General features: G+C 33.9%; 1 protein-coding gene across 1 annotated transcript; it reads left to right on the top strand.

Moving 5' to 3' along the window:
- The first annotated feature begins 1,666 nt into the window (after positions 1 to 1,666).
- LOC122274609 lies at positions 1,667 to 20,052 on the top strand. The gene is made up of 4 exons (XM_043083633.1): positions 1,667 to 1,864; positions 17,662 to 18,216; positions 18,358 to 18,865; positions 18,980 to 20,052. The coding sequence occupies exons 1-4, from the start codon at positions 1,667 to 1,669 to the stop codon at positions 20,050 to 20,052; spliced, it is 2,334 nt and encodes a 777-aa protein (XP_042939567.1).
- The last annotated feature ends 1,935 nt before the right edge of the window (positions 20,053 to 21,987 follow it).

Genomic DNA, 21,987 nt, shown 5'->3' with positions numbered 1-21,987 from the left:
ACCGATCATTTTTGGACCGAACTAGACCAAATCAAATTGGGTTCGGTCTGGTCCGATCCAATTTCTATAAGACTGAACTCATTCGATCCAATCTCAATCCAGGTGTTTTTCACCTCGGACCGGACCGGACTGAATGAAAAATAAAAAAATATTTTATTATTTATATATATTATTTACATAAATAATTGTATAAATTAATTATATAATTTTATTATTTATATATATTATTTATATAAATAATTTTTTAAATTAATTATATAATTTTTATATAATTATTAACTAATACTAATATTTATAATTATATACTAATACTAATATTTATATTAATACTAATATAAATTAGTACTAATTTAATATGTTAGTATTAAATCACTATAACTACATAGATTATTAGTAATAAGAGTATTATTATTATTATTTAATATAGTATTATCAATTTATCACTAACATATAGTATTTTAGTAATATTACTAGTATAATTATTAGTTGATATACTTATAGTATTAGTACTAGTGTAATAGTGTATTATTAATTTATTAGTTTTAATAAATAAGTTAATAGTGTATTATTAGTTATAGTAAATAAGTTAATAACTATTAGTATATACTAATAGACTAATAGTATTATATTTATACTAATATATATATATATATATATATATATATATTAATATATATCATAGTATACTATATGTATATATATTAAATTATTTAATAGTTATAGTAAATAAGGTTCTAGTTTGATACATGATAAATATTAAATACTATGATTGATAACCTTGTTTAAATTATTTGGATGCATGGATATATAAATGTTTGTTTTTTTGTAGTAAAATCTTTATTCAAATTTATTGTATATAGACAAATTTTCTTTTATGATTGTTTTTATTTTTCTTTCAAGTTCTTTTTTGATATTTTTGGCTTAAAATTGAATAAATTGTTAGTAGACTTTCACTGTTGGCAGAAAAATATAGGATATAAAACTTGGGCCATTGGACCATTTGGAACAGGGTTGAACTAAACAGACCGACCTGTCCGGTCTCATCCTTATGGCTATTCGGTTCAGTCCAAGGTGGGAAAATCCTGGACCGAATAGGTCTGGTCTGGTCTACAAAACCCCCAGGAACCGAACCGGATTGGACCGAACTCTTCCTTAACCACAATTCTATCTTTGGATACCACGTGTCCTAGGAAAGCGACTTGATCAAGCCAAAACTCACATTTATTTAATTTGGCATATAATTGTCTTTCATTTAAAATTTGTAATATAAAGCAACCTTAAATGTCCTTCATGTTCCAACCGATTCCTAGAATAGACCAAAATATCATCAATAAAGACAACTGTTATTAGCATGATATGCAAGGAACCAATTCTTACTTAGAATAACATCAAAATCATACATATAATAACATTATCTTATATATAATATATATAATAAAATAATATTATATATATTATATATTATAATTATATATAATATAAAAAATATTATATTATATATTTTAATTATAAAAAGAATTGAAATATTTGGAAATATTTAGCACGTATAGCCATATATTAGAAGGAAAGAGGCCAACTTTTACATTACGTTAATGATTTTAGGATCACAATGATCATGCAAATAAGCAAGCTCCCTTGCAAATCCTAATGCAATGCACTTTCGTTTATGGATGGAGAGTTTGAAGCAGTTGTTGGAGAATTTGGGTTGGCTAAACTGATGGATTACAAAGATACTCATGTCACTACTTCTATACATGGCACAATTGGGCATATAGCACCAGAGTACCTTTCAAGTGGAAAGTCTTTAGAGAAGGAAAGAGGCCAAATAAGGAAAGAAAATTCTAATAAACGTGGGGCGTCATATGTATGTGTATACAGCTGAGTTCTCTCAAAATTTTCCACAACAAAAACAGGTCCTCCAAACTTGAGCGCCAACTTCAAACTTTTGTCAAATTTTCAATCCAAACTTGAATTTCCCTCTCACTACTAATTGACCCTAACCCACTGCAACTCGTCCATCCCTCCCATAAACTTAAGCATTCTGTCAAGCCGGAGCTTAATTCCTCACGTCAGAAAAACCATGGAAACAGCCCAACCAACATAAAACCATGGAAACAACCCAACCAATGTAAAGCCAGCAACGTAACTTTGTTTTTTTATGCAAAAAATAGAGCAATCCAGTCCAATGTAAATCTGTTTTGCAATTATTTTTCTATAGTCTATCAGGATCCATTCTGTGCCTATCATGGATGTGAGTGTTCCATGATAATCTTGTATCCTTTTTACCTTTAACGTATGCAGGAAATAGATATATTTATTTTGTTAAATTTAACTTAGTTGTGATTTATGCCAATGATTTTTTTTTTTAAGACGAAAAAGCCGAGAAAGGGAGCGATAATTACAAAGCAATTCAATGAAGCTGTTGACAGGTGATAATTGTTGTTAGGATTTGTACAAAAATGATTATTTTACCTCTTTGATTATATTGATCCGAAAGCTTTTTTACTGGTTTGGTATTCCTCTGTGTCGTCTATTTATAATTACAAGATATAGATATGTTCATTTTGTTAAATTTAACTTAGTTGTGAGTTATGCCAATGAACTATTTTTTTTCAGACCAAAAATCCGAGAAAGGCAGGGCCATCTGTGTCGTCTAGTTATTTTGGCTTGGTTAATCGGTTGAATAGTTTTTTTCTTTTTGGTACTTTGCTTTGCTATGATGAATTTTTCATCTTTCCTATTTGGTGGAAGTCTTTTAACATTCTATTGTTTAATTTATAATTGGTCTATGCTTGTTATGTTGTGTTGTTTATGCTATTTTAAACTTTTTTTTCGTGTCCTTCTTCAATCAGTTTCATATTTTCTGATGAAAACGCTTCATTGCAATGTCCATGCTTACATTGTGTTTAAAAGTGAGGAATCCGCTCAGGCTTCTTTGACCCATAACATGGTTGTGGTATATTCTTATCTCAACTCTTTGTCTCTGTGTGTATCTGTCTCAAGTTCAATTTTTCTGTGATCTGGATTTTTAAGCTACTAAATGTCACTATTTTCTTGAATTGTTTCTAAGTTTTAATCTCAAAACTTATTGGTTAATTATAAGAAATTAATGTGATATATTGGTGAATGCGTATTGAGCCTTTAAACGACTAAAATCAGGGTAGTGAGGAACTTATTGTATTTACTTGGTCAAGTTTAGACTACGTGGAAACTTGCTACCTAATGCTAAAATTCCTGGTTTCCTTAATATTACAATGTTATATTTACAGATGTCCTATATTTGTTAAAGTTCTCCTTTTTTGTGGACATTCAAGTTTGTAAAACTGGCTCTCAATTGATTGTAAAAGTGGTGGGAAAAACTTAAGGAAAATATCATATTGATGGTTTTGTAGCCATTTTGTCCTCTATTTTTTTTTTGTTCAGTTCAAATTCTGAAATAACTTTCCAATAGCTTCATCGGGTACACCCCCTTTTTCTAGAAAAAGTATTGCCTTGTGTATTATTTTTTGATTGCTTTTACAAAGTTTAATTAAGGTAGTTCCATTTAATTGAATTCATTGTTTTAAATGTAAACTACAAGGGGTTGGCAAAACATATCCTGTTTCACTTTCATTTTTCATCCAGTCTTGTGTGTGTGTGTGATATATGTCAGCAACTATATCATTCCTCATTATCTGAATCCATATCTTTGGCTTCTTCATGCTGAAAATAGCTTCAAATTGAACAAGAGTGTTGATCTTTGTAACAAAATATCAAAACATTTTTATGACTTTCTACATCTTGTCATCAATTGGCAGGTGCCTTTAATTGATTCAAATAAATGAACTCTTTCAATGTTTATGTGGAACTTGTCAGGGTGCAGTCTAATGGTCAAAAGTTGGGTTTGGGATGAGTTATAGACAGGGTGAGTTCAAGAGGCCCTGCCTTGGTGAGGTTTCACATCATCCAAAAAAAAAAAAAAAAAGAGAAGCCATATGTTTATTGAGAGGGATAATAATGCAAGTGGGGAAGAATAAGGGGGTGGGGTGGGGGTTGAAGAGCCTTGTAAAATAGCTTGAGTTCATAAAACAAATCCTATGTATATTTATTAGGGTAATGATAGAGTTACCACTATTCTACCACCACTTTACCACTTGTAATGTATTTATTTTTTCTTTATTTTCTTTTAAGTATTTTTTTAAAATACTTAATCATTAAGTAAAAGAAAAAAGTGGTAAAGTGGTAAAGTAAAAGAAAATTTAAAAAAAAATTAAAAAAATTAAAAAAAGTGGTAAAGTGGTGGTAGAATAGTGGTAAGGCTATCATTAGTCTATTTATTATTAGATTGTGTTAATTATATATGTTTTTGCATTTGCATTAGAGGTCCCTTGTAATTAACCAAATTTTCAATCTCTATGTTTTTGCATTTTCATTAGAGGTCTCTTGCATTTACAAAATAGTTTACATTTTTAATCTCTATGTTTTCTGAAATATATGAAAAGTTGATCTAATTCTATGTACTTAATAAGATTTACATTTTTCAGATTCCGTATAGATCATTTTTCAGATGTCGTGCCCAAGGTATATTCTGTTTTTTGGTATTTTGAGTAGGATATATAAACGAGTAGATCATTTTAATCTTACCCATTGTTTGAATCCGGACTATTATGCTTTCAGCTATTAGATTAGAAGCTCTCCAGCTTGAGGATTGTATGATATTGAATATGACCCAAAGAAACATTTTGCAATTAAGCTCAACGATTGCATAACTTTTTTGGTTATCGATTAGAAGTTTCAGCTATTGATTTATGGTTAATCTCTATTAATTTAGTATAATTTTTTGATATTTTCCAGGCTCAACGATTGCATAACATTTTCCAAAAAATTATTGGATAAATGTGAAGAAGAACTACCCATGAAAGAAATGGTCTTAAAGCTAATGACAAACACAATGTGAAGATGAAGAATTATTCATGAAGAACTTTAATGTGTTTTGATTTGTAAGTTTTTTTTTTTTAATTATATGAATAATGACCTATTATATCATATTTATTATTAGAGAAAATCTTTAAACCGGTGCCTCCTATAATGTGTAGTTATCGGAAACCAATGGTGAGCTGACACGTAGGCGATGGAACTTGAAGGAATGAAGCCGCGTTGCAGGGGATCATTCTGTTTTGCCCCATTTGTGTTTCGAGTTTCTCTCACCTGTACCCTATCTCTCCTTCGCAACTCGATCTCTCTCATTCGAGTATTCCAGCCCATCTCTATTTCGAGTTTCAACGACCCCAATCAGTGCTTTGCAACTCGGTCTCGGTCTCTCTCTTTTGAGTATTCCAGCGACCCCCAATCGGTCGGGTTTCGGCTTGCTCATTGGGAATACAAGACCTCATATGCCGCGCAGCAGGGGATCGAGTTCATTTAGGCATACCCTCTCCCATCACCCCCCCTAATTTCTCTGCAGTCTCTCTCTCTCTCTCTCTCTCTCTCACACACACACACACACACACACACACACCGAAAGGCAAAAACCTTTGTGCCATTGGTCTTTCTCGCTTCTTCACTCCATCTCTGTTGTCTCTCTCATTCTTTCTCGTGACCGAACCCTAACATGACCTCCAAGACCTGTAAAAAAGAAAGTGAGGTAGTGCCACGGAAATGGGGATTCGAGAGGAGCTGGGTGGTTCGGCTGGGTCTCATGGTTGATCAGGAGTGGCGGTGGGTGTTCGATGGGACCTTCTGAGCAGGTGGAGACAACGTGGAGGGCTGGTGACGTCGTTTGGTTCTACTGGAGAGAGGCAGCGTTTTTGCGAAGTGAAAGCTTGGAGTGTGATTGAGCTAAAAGTTGCAGTAGTGGTGACAACGCTCACGGTGATGCAGCTAAAAGCAGCGTGGAGATAGAGATAGAACATGGTGAGGAGGTTAGGTACAAGGACCTGAGAGGTTACTAAAGATCTGGATGATTAAACAATGTGGCAACGAACAAAAATATAGACACGAGTATAGGGACAGAGGCTTTGTTCTCATGAACGACTGCAGACCTTGAATGAGTAATATTAAACGCCAATGCGAGGGGGCCGGAGGAAGCATCTGAGAGTGGAGAGAACTGTTAGGTGAGTAACGTGGAAGAAGAACAACATTGAATAAAAACGGCGTGCTCTACGACTATAGACAAAGAAATACAGGTGAACAAGAAGAGAAATAAATTCGAAGCTCAAAGTCAAAGGCCACAGTTGTTATAGAAAATATATAATATAAATTAAAGATTTGAATAAAACTTGCACCTCAAGCTTTGCAAGAAAGTATCGCGAGAAAAATGTACAACGTTTGGAATCTTAACAGAAGAGGATTCAACTACCATTGCGAGTAAATAGATAGGCCAGCATGGAGAGTTTCAGAGTGTGAGAGGGAAGGGATCTACTTCTTCTTTCGCAATCCCTTTCGCATGAGAGTTTCAGAGTGAGAGGGAAAGGATTTCCCTCGCGTGAGAGAATCAGAGCAAAGAGAAAAGGAGGGGGGGGAGGGGGGCATTGATCGCCTGTTTTGCTTTTAGCCGTACTTTTGCATAATAGCTCTACGTGGCTACTTCTCATTGGTTTTCGATAATTAGAGAAAAAAGGTGCCACCGGTTAGAAGCGTTTATCTTATTATTAATTGATATATTATATCATTTTATTGTGTGATATCATATTATTGGTGTGTTAATAAATACCATTAATTAATGCAATGCGCCAGTAATATATTTATTGCAATGTTTATATTAATGTTGTTAATTTAAAAAAAATATGCTGGCAACAAATTAGTAGTAGCATTTACAATTAGCCGCAATGCAGAAAAAACAAACTCATGATGACGTTTAGATAAACGTCATTAAATTATTTAAGGTGCCGCCGCCAATGTATTATCAGTGGCATTTATCTATAAATGCCACCAATTTATATGATGCATTGGTAAATTATTAGTAGCGGTATTTATCGTAACGCCATTATTTTAAAAAGTGGCGACGGTTAGAAAAATGCCGTTAAAAAATTCAATGTGCCGCCGCCAATTTATATTATGCATCGGCAATATAGTAGCAATGGCGTTTATGGTAACGCCGCTATTATATGCAAGGTAATGGCAACGATAAAGTAGCGGCGTTTCGAGAAACGCTGTTAATGTAGATACTGTGGTGGCGTTTCACGAAATGCTACTAAATTGTATACAAACGCCTCTAATGAGATTTACCAATACCAGCAGTTGCACAAATGCTGGAACATGGGAAATAGCGACCCTCCAGTAACGACGGATGGTTATGCAGGTAGAAAAATGCCGCAAATTAATTAGCGGCATTTTTTGGGACAGTTACCAGCGCATATCCAACGCCGACGATTCTGTCTTTTTTTTTTTTTGTAGTGACTATCAAGTTTGCTAACAATTCCTTATCCTCAATAATAATCATGCATGACCTGAGTACAAGATTTGCAATTAAGGTACTGCCGGCAGAAGTTGAAACTACTAACTCATAATCAAGTAGTTTTTGTTACCTGTGGCAATTTTTAGTAAATACCCAAGAAACAAAGGAATGAGTCAATCTAAAATAAAAATCTATGTCAGCATTTACAAAAAATATGTTAAGTAGATTGATTGAGTTGAAATATTACTTATTTTAATACATTTAGAACCAATATATTTTAATTCTTTCATTACATTATTATTGATTTTAGATGAAAAAATGATTAAAATGCATAAATTTGAGTTGTAATTTAAATTGATAAATAGCATGATTTTTTGCTTAATATTATAACTTGTTATTTAATTGGACAATATTCCTTTATATGTATAACATATTTTTAATATTCTATTCTTTATTCTTATTTTATTTTATTTTAGTTTATTTTTAATTTTTATCTTTATTTAGTTTTACATAGACTAAGAAATAGAAAGCTTTTCATTTATAAAAGCAAATGCACTTTTAGTATTAATTATTGATCCTACTTTTTTTTATAGGCTTTGATGGCAACTTTTGACTTGGGGACTTTGAAGACTATACGGCAACTATTCTATGAAGACTTGGAATTTGGACTTCAACTTCTATACGGCAACTTTTGATTTAGGGACTTTGAAAACTACATGTCAACTATTCTATGAAGACTTGGAATTGGGCATTTGGATGGCAACACTTTACTTTTGGCAAGATAGTTACTTTGACCTAGCACACTTTTATTCCTTATGAGCAACATATTTGTATTTTTTTCCTTGGGCATTTTCACGCTGAAAAATTTTATTTCTCATGGCATTTTTGAGACTGCACAAGTTTCTTTCTTTTGAGGCATTAATTCACTCACACCGTACACTATTTTCACCGAAGAACTGTAGCGCCATTGAAGAACTCTTTGAGGGGTCTAATTGTTGCTACAGTCTAGCCTCATCTACTACTTTCAATCTCCATCTCCGTTCATTTGGCTTGATCTTTTCATTCTTTACTTTTTATTTAATTTCAATTTGAAGTGTAAGGTATATTCTTGATATTTTTAGATTAAAAGTTAGGCATTTTATTTACTGTTTATTTTATTTTATGTTAGTTATTTTTCTTGTTTCTTTGAGCTTTTATTAAAGAGGAATGCTACACATCATCCCACACCACACACTTTATATATTAAAATATTATTTTTTATTTTTTATTTTATTTTATTTTATTCTTATTAAACTAATTAAATTATTTTATTTATCATCTACACACTACATATTTATTATAAAAAATGAAAAAAAATTAAAATAAGTGTGGTGTGTGAAGTGTGAAGATGACAAAAAGATTTTTCCTTTCTTAAATATGCATTGCAAGTATATTTTAGATTAATTTCAATTTATTATTTAATTTTCAGATTAATTAAAATTGTTTAGCGTAGTTGAATATTTAATTGTTAATTTCAATTTTTTAGTCTTTAACGTTTCATTTTGACACTAAAAAAATTCAAAAGTATGAATCTAGTCTATGACTAGTGCCTTTTTGATTTCTGTTGCACTCTTCCATTCATTGTACATACCACTACTTCTATTTGTGAAACTTTTCACTATTTTATACAAGTTTAGATTTAAACAACTTTTTCCGAGGAGATGATCTAAGAATTTTATTCCTAATTGTTACACGACATCCTCCTACACTTGAGATAGCTTTTGTGTTACTCATTTTTGAGTGAGTCATAGACTTGTGACCATCTCATTCTTAGCCTGAGCATCTTGTGTTATCGTAGCATATACTCCCCCTTGAACTTGTTTCCCCATATTACTATTATTATTTTAAATTGGCCATGGTTGTTTATTATTTGGGCATTATCGAGCAAAATGACTTGATTGTTTACAAGTGTAACATAAATTAACCTAAGTAGTGCATGGTTGCCTTCTATGGTATTTTAGAAAACATAAACAGGGTTTCCACTCAGTTTCTAGGAAGGTTGTCCCTTTTGATCACCTCTATTAAAATTTTCCATTTTAAAGCCTTGCCCTTGGTTCTTTCCTAGTCTGGCACTAGGTTGCCATGATCTCTTCTTGTATACACTGGAAGCATCGCTCAATCTAAAATCTTTCCCTATTGCCATGGTCCTTCTAATTATTTCAATATATGTGCCAAAACTTGAAGCCAATACGAAGTGACGCATTCTATCAATCAAACCCTTCTGAAATTTTTTCCCTTAATCAAAATCAAGTGAGGGGCAAAACTAGAGAGTTTAGTAAATTTGGCAGCATATTTCTCTATGGTCATGGACCCCTGAACTAAGTTTGCAAACTCACTTTCCTTTCGATCCTTTGCCACTTTAGAATAGTTGTTATCATTGAGAGTTTATTAGAATCTATTCCAGGTAATGGCGGTGCCTTTGCCAAGTTTTTCCTTTAATAGCAATTCTATACTATCCAACTTCCTCTCAACAGTATCTGCTATGGTGAAAGTAGCATATCGAACCTTCTGTATGTTAGTGCAATTCAATACTCTTAAGAGTTTCTCTATTCTTAATATCTCTTAGATTTTCATGTCTCCTTCTACGTCAAGCAATTTTAGAATATATTCTATAAGCCACTTCATCAATTTCATCTATCTTAGCTATGACAGACATTTCTTCCTCTAAACGTTCCAAGGCTGAAATTTGAATGACATATTCTTTTGCCTTGGCGGCATATTTAACCTACTTTATCATCAAAATGGGTTATATAAATAAGAGCATAGAACAATGTTTTGATATATTTTTAATCTCCTGGACCAGGGAAGTATGTTCCTGTATCTATGGTGAAAGAATACTTTTGAGCATGATGAACAAAGGTTTACACTTTTTCTGAGACCTTGGTAGAATTCTAAAATCACCATCATTTCCAAAGTGTCTACTGAATAATAGACCTAAGTTTTGATACCACGTTTGTAACGTTCTGAACTTGACACCATAAATGATCAAAGTTCTACCTATATTTTTAAAACTTTCTCCCTATTTACATATATATATGTATATATATATAAAATACACAACCTCCAAACTATTCACAACTATAATACAATGATTCTAAAAAATCCATTCACAAGTTTGGCCAGAGCCATTAAGTTCTAAATAATTACAACATAGATAATTTGACAAAAACTGTAAAAGTAACTAAGATATGACTATAAGAAAACTTTTTGTACAACCAAAAATATCTTCGAGTAACAAAATCATCAAGTCTCAAAACTTCTAACCTCAACTATAGAATCTTTGGCTCAAAAGCTATCACCTCAACAAAAGAAACATTCAACAACTGAAAAAGATGTGAAATGGAGTAGTGAGCTGTCACATGCTTAGTAAGTAGCAAATTCATGTGGGTGTGAGATTTGGCAATTCCTTGACTATAAGAGAGTGAATAAGTTCTCAATAAAAATAATGTGAACAATACAAATTTATCTCAAACAACAGTTTCAACAAAATATCATATTTATGGCCATATGATAATAGGGAAATCACTAATATACCACAAAAATATCGTGCCATGATGACATCATACCCTGAGAAGCATTAATATACCACGAAAATATGATGCCACTTAGACATCACGCCACGAGAGTTGTAAAAAATATCACAAAGAATTCATATCATGGGCTCAATAATAAATAACACGCTCACATTTAACTTCCAAAATTTAATAAGCCACATAATATTTTTCAAACATTCCAACCATTATTAAATTTGCACAATTCCCACAAGTAGTGCTAAAATAGCATAAAAATGTGTACAAATTCAAGGTTTACATAAGTTTGAAATATAATACCAAAGTGTACAATTCCAAACAAAACCAACAGTACTTTTAGCAAAACCCCATTAAAGAGCCTCTTACATCGATTGCTAGTCAAAAGTAATCACAAGATACTCATTCGCCAACGGTCACTTATAACTTATTTCAAGACTATTAGGATACGTCAACTTTTACACTAAAAATGATCTCATTTAACTCTAAAATTTCACCTAATCATTAATAACATGAATTTAGACTTGCCCAAAAAGACTTTTCTCACAATTGATAAGCCCAAATTTATAGATTGTAAACAAGTTGCTAGGATAGCGCCTATACTAGTGTCTATTCTCTTATTATCTCAATGTAAATAAGGTCTAAACTCAACCATATAACAGTGACATAAACATGGATTAAGTCTAGCTAATATCCATAACTAAGACTTACTAGTTTACCCTAAAGTAAGTCTAGATGAAATTTAGACGGATCTGGAAACATCCGGACACGTTTAAAAAGACTAATCAAAGATTCAATTCAAAAATTTCAACAACCCTGAATTGTCCACACCCACCACTAACAGTTGAGTATTATATTTATCTTCATCATACTCCAACAACATAATTTACTAGGTACTTTCTCAACAATTTAAAACATTTAAGTTCAACCAATCTTATATTCGAAATTATTAAATATACTCCTTGTGAGGGAGAAGATTTACCTAATGTTGTCGTTAGTGGTGATAAAATGGCATGGAGTAGTGGCTGTGGGTAGAGAGATAACATTACAAAAATAAGAATCGAGAGGGAAATAGAAAAAGAGACACCGAAATAGAGATAAACACACACACAAGAAACTTTTATCTTTCTTGGATGATCTCAATCGTGATGGGGTGCACAAGAAACCTTTTTTCTTTCTTCGGCAATCTCAATCGTGACGGGGTGAAATCCGGTACCTCTTATGATTTACAGAAGAAAGTGTTCCTCAAATTAGAAGCAGATTTAGCAGATCGCTTTAGTTGGTCATAAATTCTCATTCTATTTTGTCGAGCCCTGCTTTTGTCTTTGGTTTGAAGGTTGCACGTGTTAAAAAATCTGACAAAAGTATGAAATTTCGATTTTTCAGAGAGTTAGATCGGTTCTATTAAGGACAAGTCGTATTGATGACCAAGAAAACTTTGGGGAACAAGCAAGCTTCATCTCATCTCAAAATCCAAATGGGATGTAATGATAAAAATATGCAAAAAAGAGAACAATAATGAAAAACACTTTGAAACAAAATAAAGAAATTCTTATTAGCTAGAAAAAAAAAGTTTATGATAACAATTTAGATGAAAATTTGATTTCTTTTTAGATATAGAAAGACATCATTCCAAAGCAACAAATGTCATTACAAAGAAAAAATAGATTAGGGAAGATAAAACTGTCACAGAATCTGGACATGATCCCCCATTAGAAACCATAATCCTAGAGCACAAATTAAGGACCAGAATTAATAACCTCACTCTTCAAGATTTTCACAGAAAATGAAATCCAGAAAGTAGTTGAACAAAATAACTATACAAACCGATGCTTCAAAACTTTTGAAAATTAGCTCGATAAAATAGAAAATAAACTCGACTGCAATAATGAAGCCAAAGTCCAAAAATATGAACAACCTTTAATCCAATTATTAGGGAAAGCAATAGGAATAAAACAAAAAGAAACAAAAGCAATTGATAGGGTAAATCAAATGCTAAAAGAAATATTAATAAAAATCAAACGAGAAAATGCATCTACCTCAAAAACTATAAAGGTTATAGCAAATAAAGATGATGATCAGGATGATAGTTCCCAAGAAGAAGATTATAAAACTAGTTCTACCCTAAGTTGGATGGGAAAAAAAAAATCTAAGATCTCGAACTAAAGAGAATAAAAAGTACAAGATTTAACCCAACAAACCTAATTAAGATTTGGTATCGCAGACCAACACCTCCGGATATCCCATTTGAAGAAAGAAGTTTTCAAAGTCAATTTTCAGCATCTATTGACAAACTGTATAATGGAACATAGATGGTTTTTCTAGAAAAAAATCCTAAATAAACTCAAATACATGACAATGTTAGCTAACAACTAGAGGTAGTAGAATTCTCACTTCAGGGTTCACAGGAACTTAAAGGCAATGGCGGAAAAATGTCTCTCTAAAGATAACAGACAGAGTATAAAGTATGATGTAAAACAAAATGAAGAATGAAACCCAATTTAATTTAGACAACAACGTAAAATTAAGAATCCAAGATGGAATTAGTGTACTCATACAAACATCATGAAACATTTTTTAGGAACCCCAGTTAATATAATCTCAAGAATACACGGCCAGTTTATAAGTAACCTTAGATGATGACCAATCTTGAGTGATTTTAGATGGTATAAAGGTGTTTTTAAATTAAGAGTAATGGTAAAAGAAGACTCTAATTATGAAACTTTTCTGGAAAGAAAAATTCATAAACGATCTTCCTAATTTATTTGCCTATAAAATTAGAGAAGTCTTAAGTAACCCAACAAGAGCAATAGACTATGATAAGTGCAATAAACAAAGAGGGATTAAAAATGCGTATAAACACAAAAATCAATAATCAAACTAACAAAGATGAAAAGAAAGCTAAATATGAAATGAGAAATTTATGTGAACAATACGGAGTACCTTTTGTATCCCAATCCAGAAGAAAAAATAAAGATAAAAATGTCAAAATATCTTTCCTAACCTTCAAGTTATTCAATGTCATTTGCAGTCAAGTCAATTCATTATATATATATATATATATATAAATTCCCTAAACCTCCGAGTTATTAAATGTCATATGCGGCCAAGTAGAGACCAAAAATGAACTCCAAAAATACCACATCTTGATTTCCGCCATAACAGACATCGACCTTGGGTTAAGAGGAGCGGCACTAAGGTTAGGGTGCATGGCAGATGACATCAGTCTAGGAGGTTGAAACGGAAATGAAGCAAATTCGATCCACATGCACCATTTGCAAATAATGTTGTTTTTTCTTATTCTTAATTTTAATTAAAAAACGTATACTAACTAATATTTATAAACACAACAAAAAGTAAACGTTAATAATTATGAGATTGCTTTTACTCAACTCACCCTTGGCTCGTATTAAGTTAGTTTTTAAAGTTCAATGTTACATATTACTTCTTTTATAATCATCATCTTTCCACAATCTTATTATGTGGTATTAAATGATTAGAGATTTTTTTTTTTTTTTTTTGACACACGATGTCTAATAACAAAGTTCCAACTAATCCTAGGGGTGCACAAGTACTCATTAAGGAATTTCTCATAAGTGTACTTCGGACAATTTAAAGAAAAGTTTCCACAGTCCCATAGAAATGATTTCAAGATGATTCAAACCTTAGCTTAGATACGGAGGGAAAGTATTATCAAGGCTTTTACCACTAGTACTTGAGCCAACTGCTCGGAATTATGGAGATAATTTGTTATGTGTAACCTGTGGATTAATCATTTGATATCATGTGATGAGATATTGCAAGAATTGATAATAAAATAGATGATAAATAAAATTATTCATTTATAAGAATCCATCCACCTGCCTAGGATAAGAAGGGTTGATTTTTCACCAATTAATCCAATGGGCCGGGCTCATCAGCAAGCCTACCAAGTAATGAGACACCCATTGCCCAGCCCTAGCCACAAACTCATCATCTCCAAGAATAATCTATCTAGAATAATATCTATTCTATCTCCTCTTTATGGTGCAATTTAAAATTAAAAAAAAAATGTCACAGAATGATGATGAGCATGCACATGCCAAACCTTCCGCTGACCGAACATTTTCTTGATTGAGATGGATCGATGTTCATTTTGTCATTTGCGTTGATCATCAGTAATGAACTGGACCATGGGGGCCATGATCTTAACATGTTAGCCAGGTGAATATATGTAGTGCGATATGATACCTGGAGTGAGCAGAAAGTCCTTATAAAGACGTAGCAATAGATAAAACATAACGTGCACTACGGGACCATGAGTTTAATAGCAAGAGTCCCACGATATTACAAGGAGCGACGCAGGCGGATGCATGTTCATATTTTATACGGCTAGCATGCAGCTCGTTCACTTTGGAAAATTATGCAATAATAAGACGAAACTGCTTCGTCAAATTGTAGGTGTTTTGTTTTTTGTTTTGGATGGACTTTGCATTTGTTCTTCTTCTTCGTTTTTGTTTTGGATTTTTATGTCAAAACTGCTGCCAATCGATCCGCTCGCCGGATTTTGTTGTGCTCAGAATCAGGAAGATGGCTTTGTTCTTCTGTACGTACTAACAAAGAAGCTGACGGCATGCTACAGGAATATATTCCCAATACTAATTTATTACATTATAATAATAATAATAATAATAATAATAATAATATTATTATTATATGAAATATTGGACTATAAAAATATAAATATATATATATATCTATATATGACTAGTGGAGACCACGTTCAAATTAAACCGTTAGAGATCCTAATTATTATTCTTATTATTTTTTACCATCTTTGAATGAGTTCAAAGGACCAAGTATTAATAATATAGTACTTCTACATTTGCGAAGGAATTATATAAAAACAATCTCATAAACTAACGTGATTTCATTTGATTTGTTAGATCTAATTAATAATAAAAATAACTTTATAATCTGACGAATCACATCAAATTATGTCAATTTATAATATTATTTTTGTGTAATCCCTTTATAACTAGCTAGAGTACTTCCCTTACTTAATAATAGCAAAACAAGAAGGTCGTAAGGTTGGCCAGGATACCTAGGGTTAAGACTAGTAATGCATGTACGTATATGTTCCAAGACTAATAATTGGCAAGTGATTTTTTTTTTTTTTTTGGGGTCCACCGTTGGTCTAAATAAGTAAAACACATAGTTTTAAACGAATGTTTGAATGCTTAGAGTATTTCAAAATTTTATAAATAGTAAGAAAATGATTTGCATGAAAATGTTTTTTATCGGGTTTTGGGATAAGAAAAAGGAAAATTTAGATAAAAATATATTTTTAAATAAGTATTGTATTGGAAGGTTATAAAAATGAATAGATAAAGTTAAAAATTGTTTACATATTATTTATTATTAGTAATATTATTTTTGTTTTGAGTTTATAAAATGTTGTATTGGTTTTTGTATTTAAGTAATGATTAGGTAATGATTAGATGAAACTGTTAAAAACTTCAACTCGAAAAGTATTTTATATTTGAGTTATGTTTGTGAATGAAATTATAAGAAATTTTGAAAATTTGAAGATTTTTGAGCTACTTCCTTACTTGCCAATCATCCCCTAAATCTCTCTAAGTACTCATCGTGTTCTTCTCTTCCTCTATTTTTTCTAGGTTGAGGGTACACATGACCCTAATTACTGATGACTCAACTTTTCTTCAAGATCTTGTCAGAATTGTCTACAGCTTGGGAAAGGATTTCTGAGGGGAGATTCCCACTTGTTTGGACAAGCGTTCGTAGTCACTTGTCCGAGAGGTGAGGCTTTAATTGGACTCTAATCTCACATATTCTATCGGCATTGTTTGCCCAACTGAGATCAATTGACAAGTAATTAGGACATATTAAGATCAAGCAAGCGACTTGCGCCACTCAGATCAAAATCTCAGTCAAAAACCTCGGCCTTTTCCAAGTCCATATTATAGCGAATTAAGTAAGTCGGGCTTATTTTTGAGGCCGAAAACGTGGGCTGAATTCAGACCTACACAATAGTCCAAAAAACTTGGACTCGTATTTTATTAACCCAAAACTATAGGGCTGGCTAACGAGAGCATATGAGACAACTCAAGGAATGCTAGATTCAGTTTAGGGTGTTTAAGTTATGTGTAATTTTTTTATTTATTTAAAGAGCAAGATCTATTTTTTAAAAATAATATATATTTTTTATATAAATCCTATATTATCTAATTTTTAAAGAGAGTGCATGATACTTTATATCTAAGACTGTAAATATTATTTCTATATTATAAACTATTTCATTTTAATTTTTTCCCATAAGATAGTTTTCACATTTAAAATAAATTAAATGGTGTTGGGTTAAATCTAAGCTGCACTGGTAGAAATTCTGAGACAGAGATAATCCTCATACATCCAGGATTCCAGAAGATTAAAATGGTTAGTTCTCAGCATTTGGCAGAAACCCATCTCTTTTATGAATATCATGAAAAGTAAAATCATTCGATGAATTGAGACAATCCAAATTGGATAACTAGTTTATTAACATAGATTGATATCAAATTCAGTTTTATCAAGTTTGATGTCATTTTCAATAGAACTAAGTAGAGTTGTGTTGCTTTAACAAGTATTTCATATTCAGTCTCTCTCTCTAACCGTTTTCTCTGAAAACGAAGGAGGGGAGTTTGTTAGTCTGTTTCAACTCTACGGTGGTTGCTGCTGTAGACGAAGGCGGGAGTGTCTCTGTGTGCTGAGGCAGGCAGAGGTTTGATTATGGAGGAAATGGCAAGGATTTGGGAGCGATTGAAGTTGAGTGAGGAGGAGAACACGCCGGTGGGAGTGCAGTGTATTTCTATGGAGAAAGCTCGAGATAAGGAAGAGAGGAGTGTAGTGGGGAAGATATGCTCTGAAAGGAAGATAGGGAGGGAGGTGGTTAGATCTACAATGGAGAAAATATCGAGGGTGGAGAGACATATGGAATTTCAGGAAATTGGGAATAACAGTTTCATTATTACATTTGCATCGAAGAAGGATAAGGTGAAAGTTATGGGAGGCTGTCCCTGGTTGTTTGACAACTATTTGTTTGTGTTAAAAGACTACGATGGTGATACACAACCACATCTAATAAGCTTCGATAAGGTTAGCTTCTGGATTCATATGCTTAATTTGCCATTAAGTTGCATGACAATTGAGATGGGGAAGCAGATAGGTGATTCTGTAGGGTTGGTTAGAGAGATTGATGTTCAGGAGGATGGTGTAGCTTGGGGTAGAGTGTTGAGGGTAAGAATTGAATGTGATTTGAAGCAGCCTTTGGCCAGGGGTTGAACTATTGATGTGGATGGGAAGAGGAAGTGGATCCCTTTCCAGTATGAAAAACTACCAAAATTATGTTATTATTGTGGTAGAATTGCACATGGAAAGGGGGGCTGTGGGGAAGAACAGAAGGGAAGGCAAGGGTCAAAGGGAGGGGACTTGCAATATGGTGTCTGGATGAGAGCTATTCCAGGGAATCGTAGATGGATGGATGGGAAGAGAAAGTCTATGTCTACTGAATCTGGAAGTGATGATACTCATGGATCATTCACAGGTTCAAAAGATGTGGGGGTCTCTATGGATGGACAGGAGAGGGAGAAGGAGGATGAAGGGAGTAATGTGGAAGGAAAAGGGGTGGAAGGGAGTGTGGGCGGAAGTGGGGAAAATAATATAATAATTCATGAGGTAGTGAAAGAGGTTGAGAGAGTGGTGGGGAAGTCTAGTCAGAATGAGGAGCAGGACAGTCAGTTGATCCTAGTTAACTTAGCTGTGCAAGGTGAAGATGAAGCAATAAGGGAGGAGATGGTGGTGGAGACAGTTCAAGGAAGTCAGGAGAATATGCATGAAGGAAAGAAGGCTAGTTGGAAGAGAAGGGCAAGAGGTAGGCCACCCTCAGGTAAGATGAAATTTTCAAATGCTTTAAAGAAAAGAGGGTTTGTGGGTAGAAAGAGAGGAGGGTTTAGAAGATGCTAAGAAACTTAGGTTGGATGGGATGCAGGTTTCTGAGAAGGAAAGGTTGGGGGCGGTGGCTGCTCTAGCATTATGAAAATTATCAGCTGGAACTGCCGAGGGATTGGCAACCCTCGGACAGTTCAAGACCTTTGTCTGTTGACAAGGGAGAATAAGGCCAACATGGTTTTTTTGATTGAAACCATGAGTAAAGCAAGTAAACTAGAAAGATTGAAAAGAAGACTTGGTATGGAAGGTTGTTTTGTTGTAGAGTCGGTGGGGAAGAAAGGGGGATTGGCTTTGTATTGGAGAAACAGTGAGGAAGTGGAAATTAAAAGCTATTCTACTTGGCATATCAATGCTGAGGTTAATGAGGAGGGACAAGGTATAAAGTGGTTATTCACTGGGTTCTATTGCCATCCTGAGACAGGGAAGAGGATGTTTTCTTGGGATCTACTGAGGAGGTTAAAGCCTAGGGAGCAGGAACCATGGTGTGTGGTAGGAGATTTTAATGAGATTCTTATTCAAACTGAAAAGGTGGGAGGTCGACAAAGAGCTGAACTTCAAATGAATCAATTTAGAGGAGCTTTAGAGGACACTATGTTGTATGACTTGGGATGCAGAAATGGTTTTTATACATGGAGTAACAGGCATAATGACCACTCTTTTACAAAGGAGAGGTTAGATAGATGTGTGGCAAACAATAAATGGAGGGACATGTTCAGAAGTGCTAGTGTACAGGGCTTGTCAGCTAGGAGCTCAGACCATCTACCTTTGTTGGTTTTAACAAGAGGAAATGAGGTGAGACAGAGAAGGGGGCAGTTTCCTTTTAGATTTGAGGCAAGCTGGGTGAAAGAAGAAGATTGTGAAGAGAAAATAAAACAAGAATGGGTCAGGGGACAGCAGTCAACTGATTTTGTCAAGAAAGTGCAGACAAGGTTGAAATTCTGTAGTGGAATGCTAGTGAGAAGTTTCAAAAGAAAAGATAAAGAGAGAACAAGTGAAATAGACCAGATTACAAGCAAAATAAAAGAAGTTCAAGAAGATCTGGGGCATTATAACATAGAAGAGTTGAAGAGCCTGCAGAAGCAAGTAGGAGGTTTGTTGGAGCAGGAGGATATCAAGTGGAGGTAGAGAGCAAAAAGGAACCGGTATAGCCTTGGTGATAAGAATACAAGGTTTTTTCATGAGTGTGCAAACCAGAGAAGAAGAAGGAACAGGATCTACACAATGGTTGATAGTAGAGGCTTCTTGAAAGAAGGGGAAAAAGAGATTGAGAAAGCTTTTCATGAACATTTTACAGCTGTGTACAAGAGTGTTAAGCCAAAGGAAGATATGATCAGTAAATGCTCAATTACAGTTGAGGAAAATGTTACTTGTGAGATGAATGACTTCCTAGAAAAAGCTTTTAAAAGAGAGGAGGTGGAAGATGCCTTGAAAATGATGGGACCTCTAAAATCCCCAGGACCAGATGGGTTTGGAGCTTGTTTCTTTCAATCCTTTTGGCACATTGTTGGTGATGATGTATGTAAGGCTGTGCTTCAGTTTCTTAATGGAGGAGAGATGAACCCTGCTCTAAACTATACCTATATAGCCCTTGTTCCCAAAGTGAGTGATCCAAAAACTGTCCATGACTTTCGACCAATAAGCTTGTGCAATGTGTTGTACAAGCTTATACCAAAAACTCTTGCCAACAGATTAAAGAAAGTTATGGATGCTATTATCTCAAGAAGCCAAAATGCCTTCATACCAGGGAGGTTAATTTCAGATAATGTGATTGCAGCCTATGAGGTACTTCATTCTATGAATTCAAGGCAAAGAAGTAAGGGTGGGAGTATGGCTTTAAAACTGGATATTTCTAAGGCCTATGATAGGGTAGAATGGGGCTATCTTGAGGCAATAATGAGGAAGATGGGTTTCGGTGAAAGGTGGATTGGGTGGATAATGAAGTGCATATCATCTGTCACATATGCTGTGTTAGTTAATGGCAAGCCAGGGGAGACTATTGTGCCTTCAAGAGGATTAAGACAAGGAGATCCACTATCTCCTTACTTGTTCCTTTTGTGTGCTGAAGGACTAAGTGTTTTGCTTAATAAGGCTGAAAGTAGTTCAGAACTAAAAGGTGTGGCAGTGGCTAGAGGAGGCTTAAGGGTTACCCATCTGTTATTTGCAGATGATTGCATCATTTTTGGGAAGGCTAGTTGGGTGGAATGAGGAAGATAATGGATATTCTTGGGACTTATGAAGCGGCTTCAGGTCAGAGCCTCAACAAACAGAAAACCATAGTGTTTTTTAGTCCTAAAGTCAAAGCTTCTGTGAAGGAAGGAATTATAAGAGAGATGGGGGCTAGATAGCAGAGTTGTTGTGAAAAATACTTGGGTTTGCCAATCATAGTTGGTAGATCGAAGTATAACTCTTTTAGAGTCATCAAGGACAAAGTGTGGAAGAAGCTTCAAAACTGGAAAAATCAATTCTTGTCTCCCTCAGGAAAGGAAGTATTGCTAAAGGCAGTTATACAATCCATCCCCACTTATTACATGAGTGTTTTTAAACTTCCAAAGAAGTTATGTAAGGAGATAGCAACACAGATGCAAAGTTTTGGTGGGGCTATAAGAAAGAGGATAATAAAATACAATGGAGAAGCTGGTCTAAGATGGGGGTCTGGAAACATGTGGTGGATTGGGATTCCAAGAGCTTGAGAGTTTCAATAAGGCTCCCTTGGCCAAGCAATGCTGGAGAGTGCTAGTGAATCCACAATCTTTGGCTGCAAGGATACTGAGAGAGAAGTATTTCAGGCATGGGAAATTACTAGATGCAAATTTGGCTTACAGGCCTTCAACTATGTGGAGAAGCTTATGGGGTCCCTTGGATTTATTAAAGGAAGGATTGGTGTGAAGAGTTGGTGATGGGGAAAATATCAATATATGGGGTGATAGGTGGATACCTAAGCTGTCTACTTTCAAAATTCAATCTCCCAGACACTCTTTACCAGTTGATGCAAAGGTTAAAGATCTAATTGATGGGATATGAAAGACATGGAGAGAGGAGATGATAAGGGAAATTCTTAAT

The sequence above is a fragment of the Carya illinoinensis genome, chromosome 8, assembly GCF_018687715.1.
Source record: "Carya illinoinensis cultivar Pawnee chromosome 8, C.illinoinensisPawnee_v1, whole genome shotgun sequence".
Taxonomy (NCBI): Eukaryota; Viridiplantae; Streptophyta; class Magnoliopsida; order Fagales; family Juglandaceae; genus Carya; species Carya illinoinensis.
Note: the sequence above shows the minus strand (reverse complement) of the source record. Positions and strands in the feature narration are given on the sequence as shown.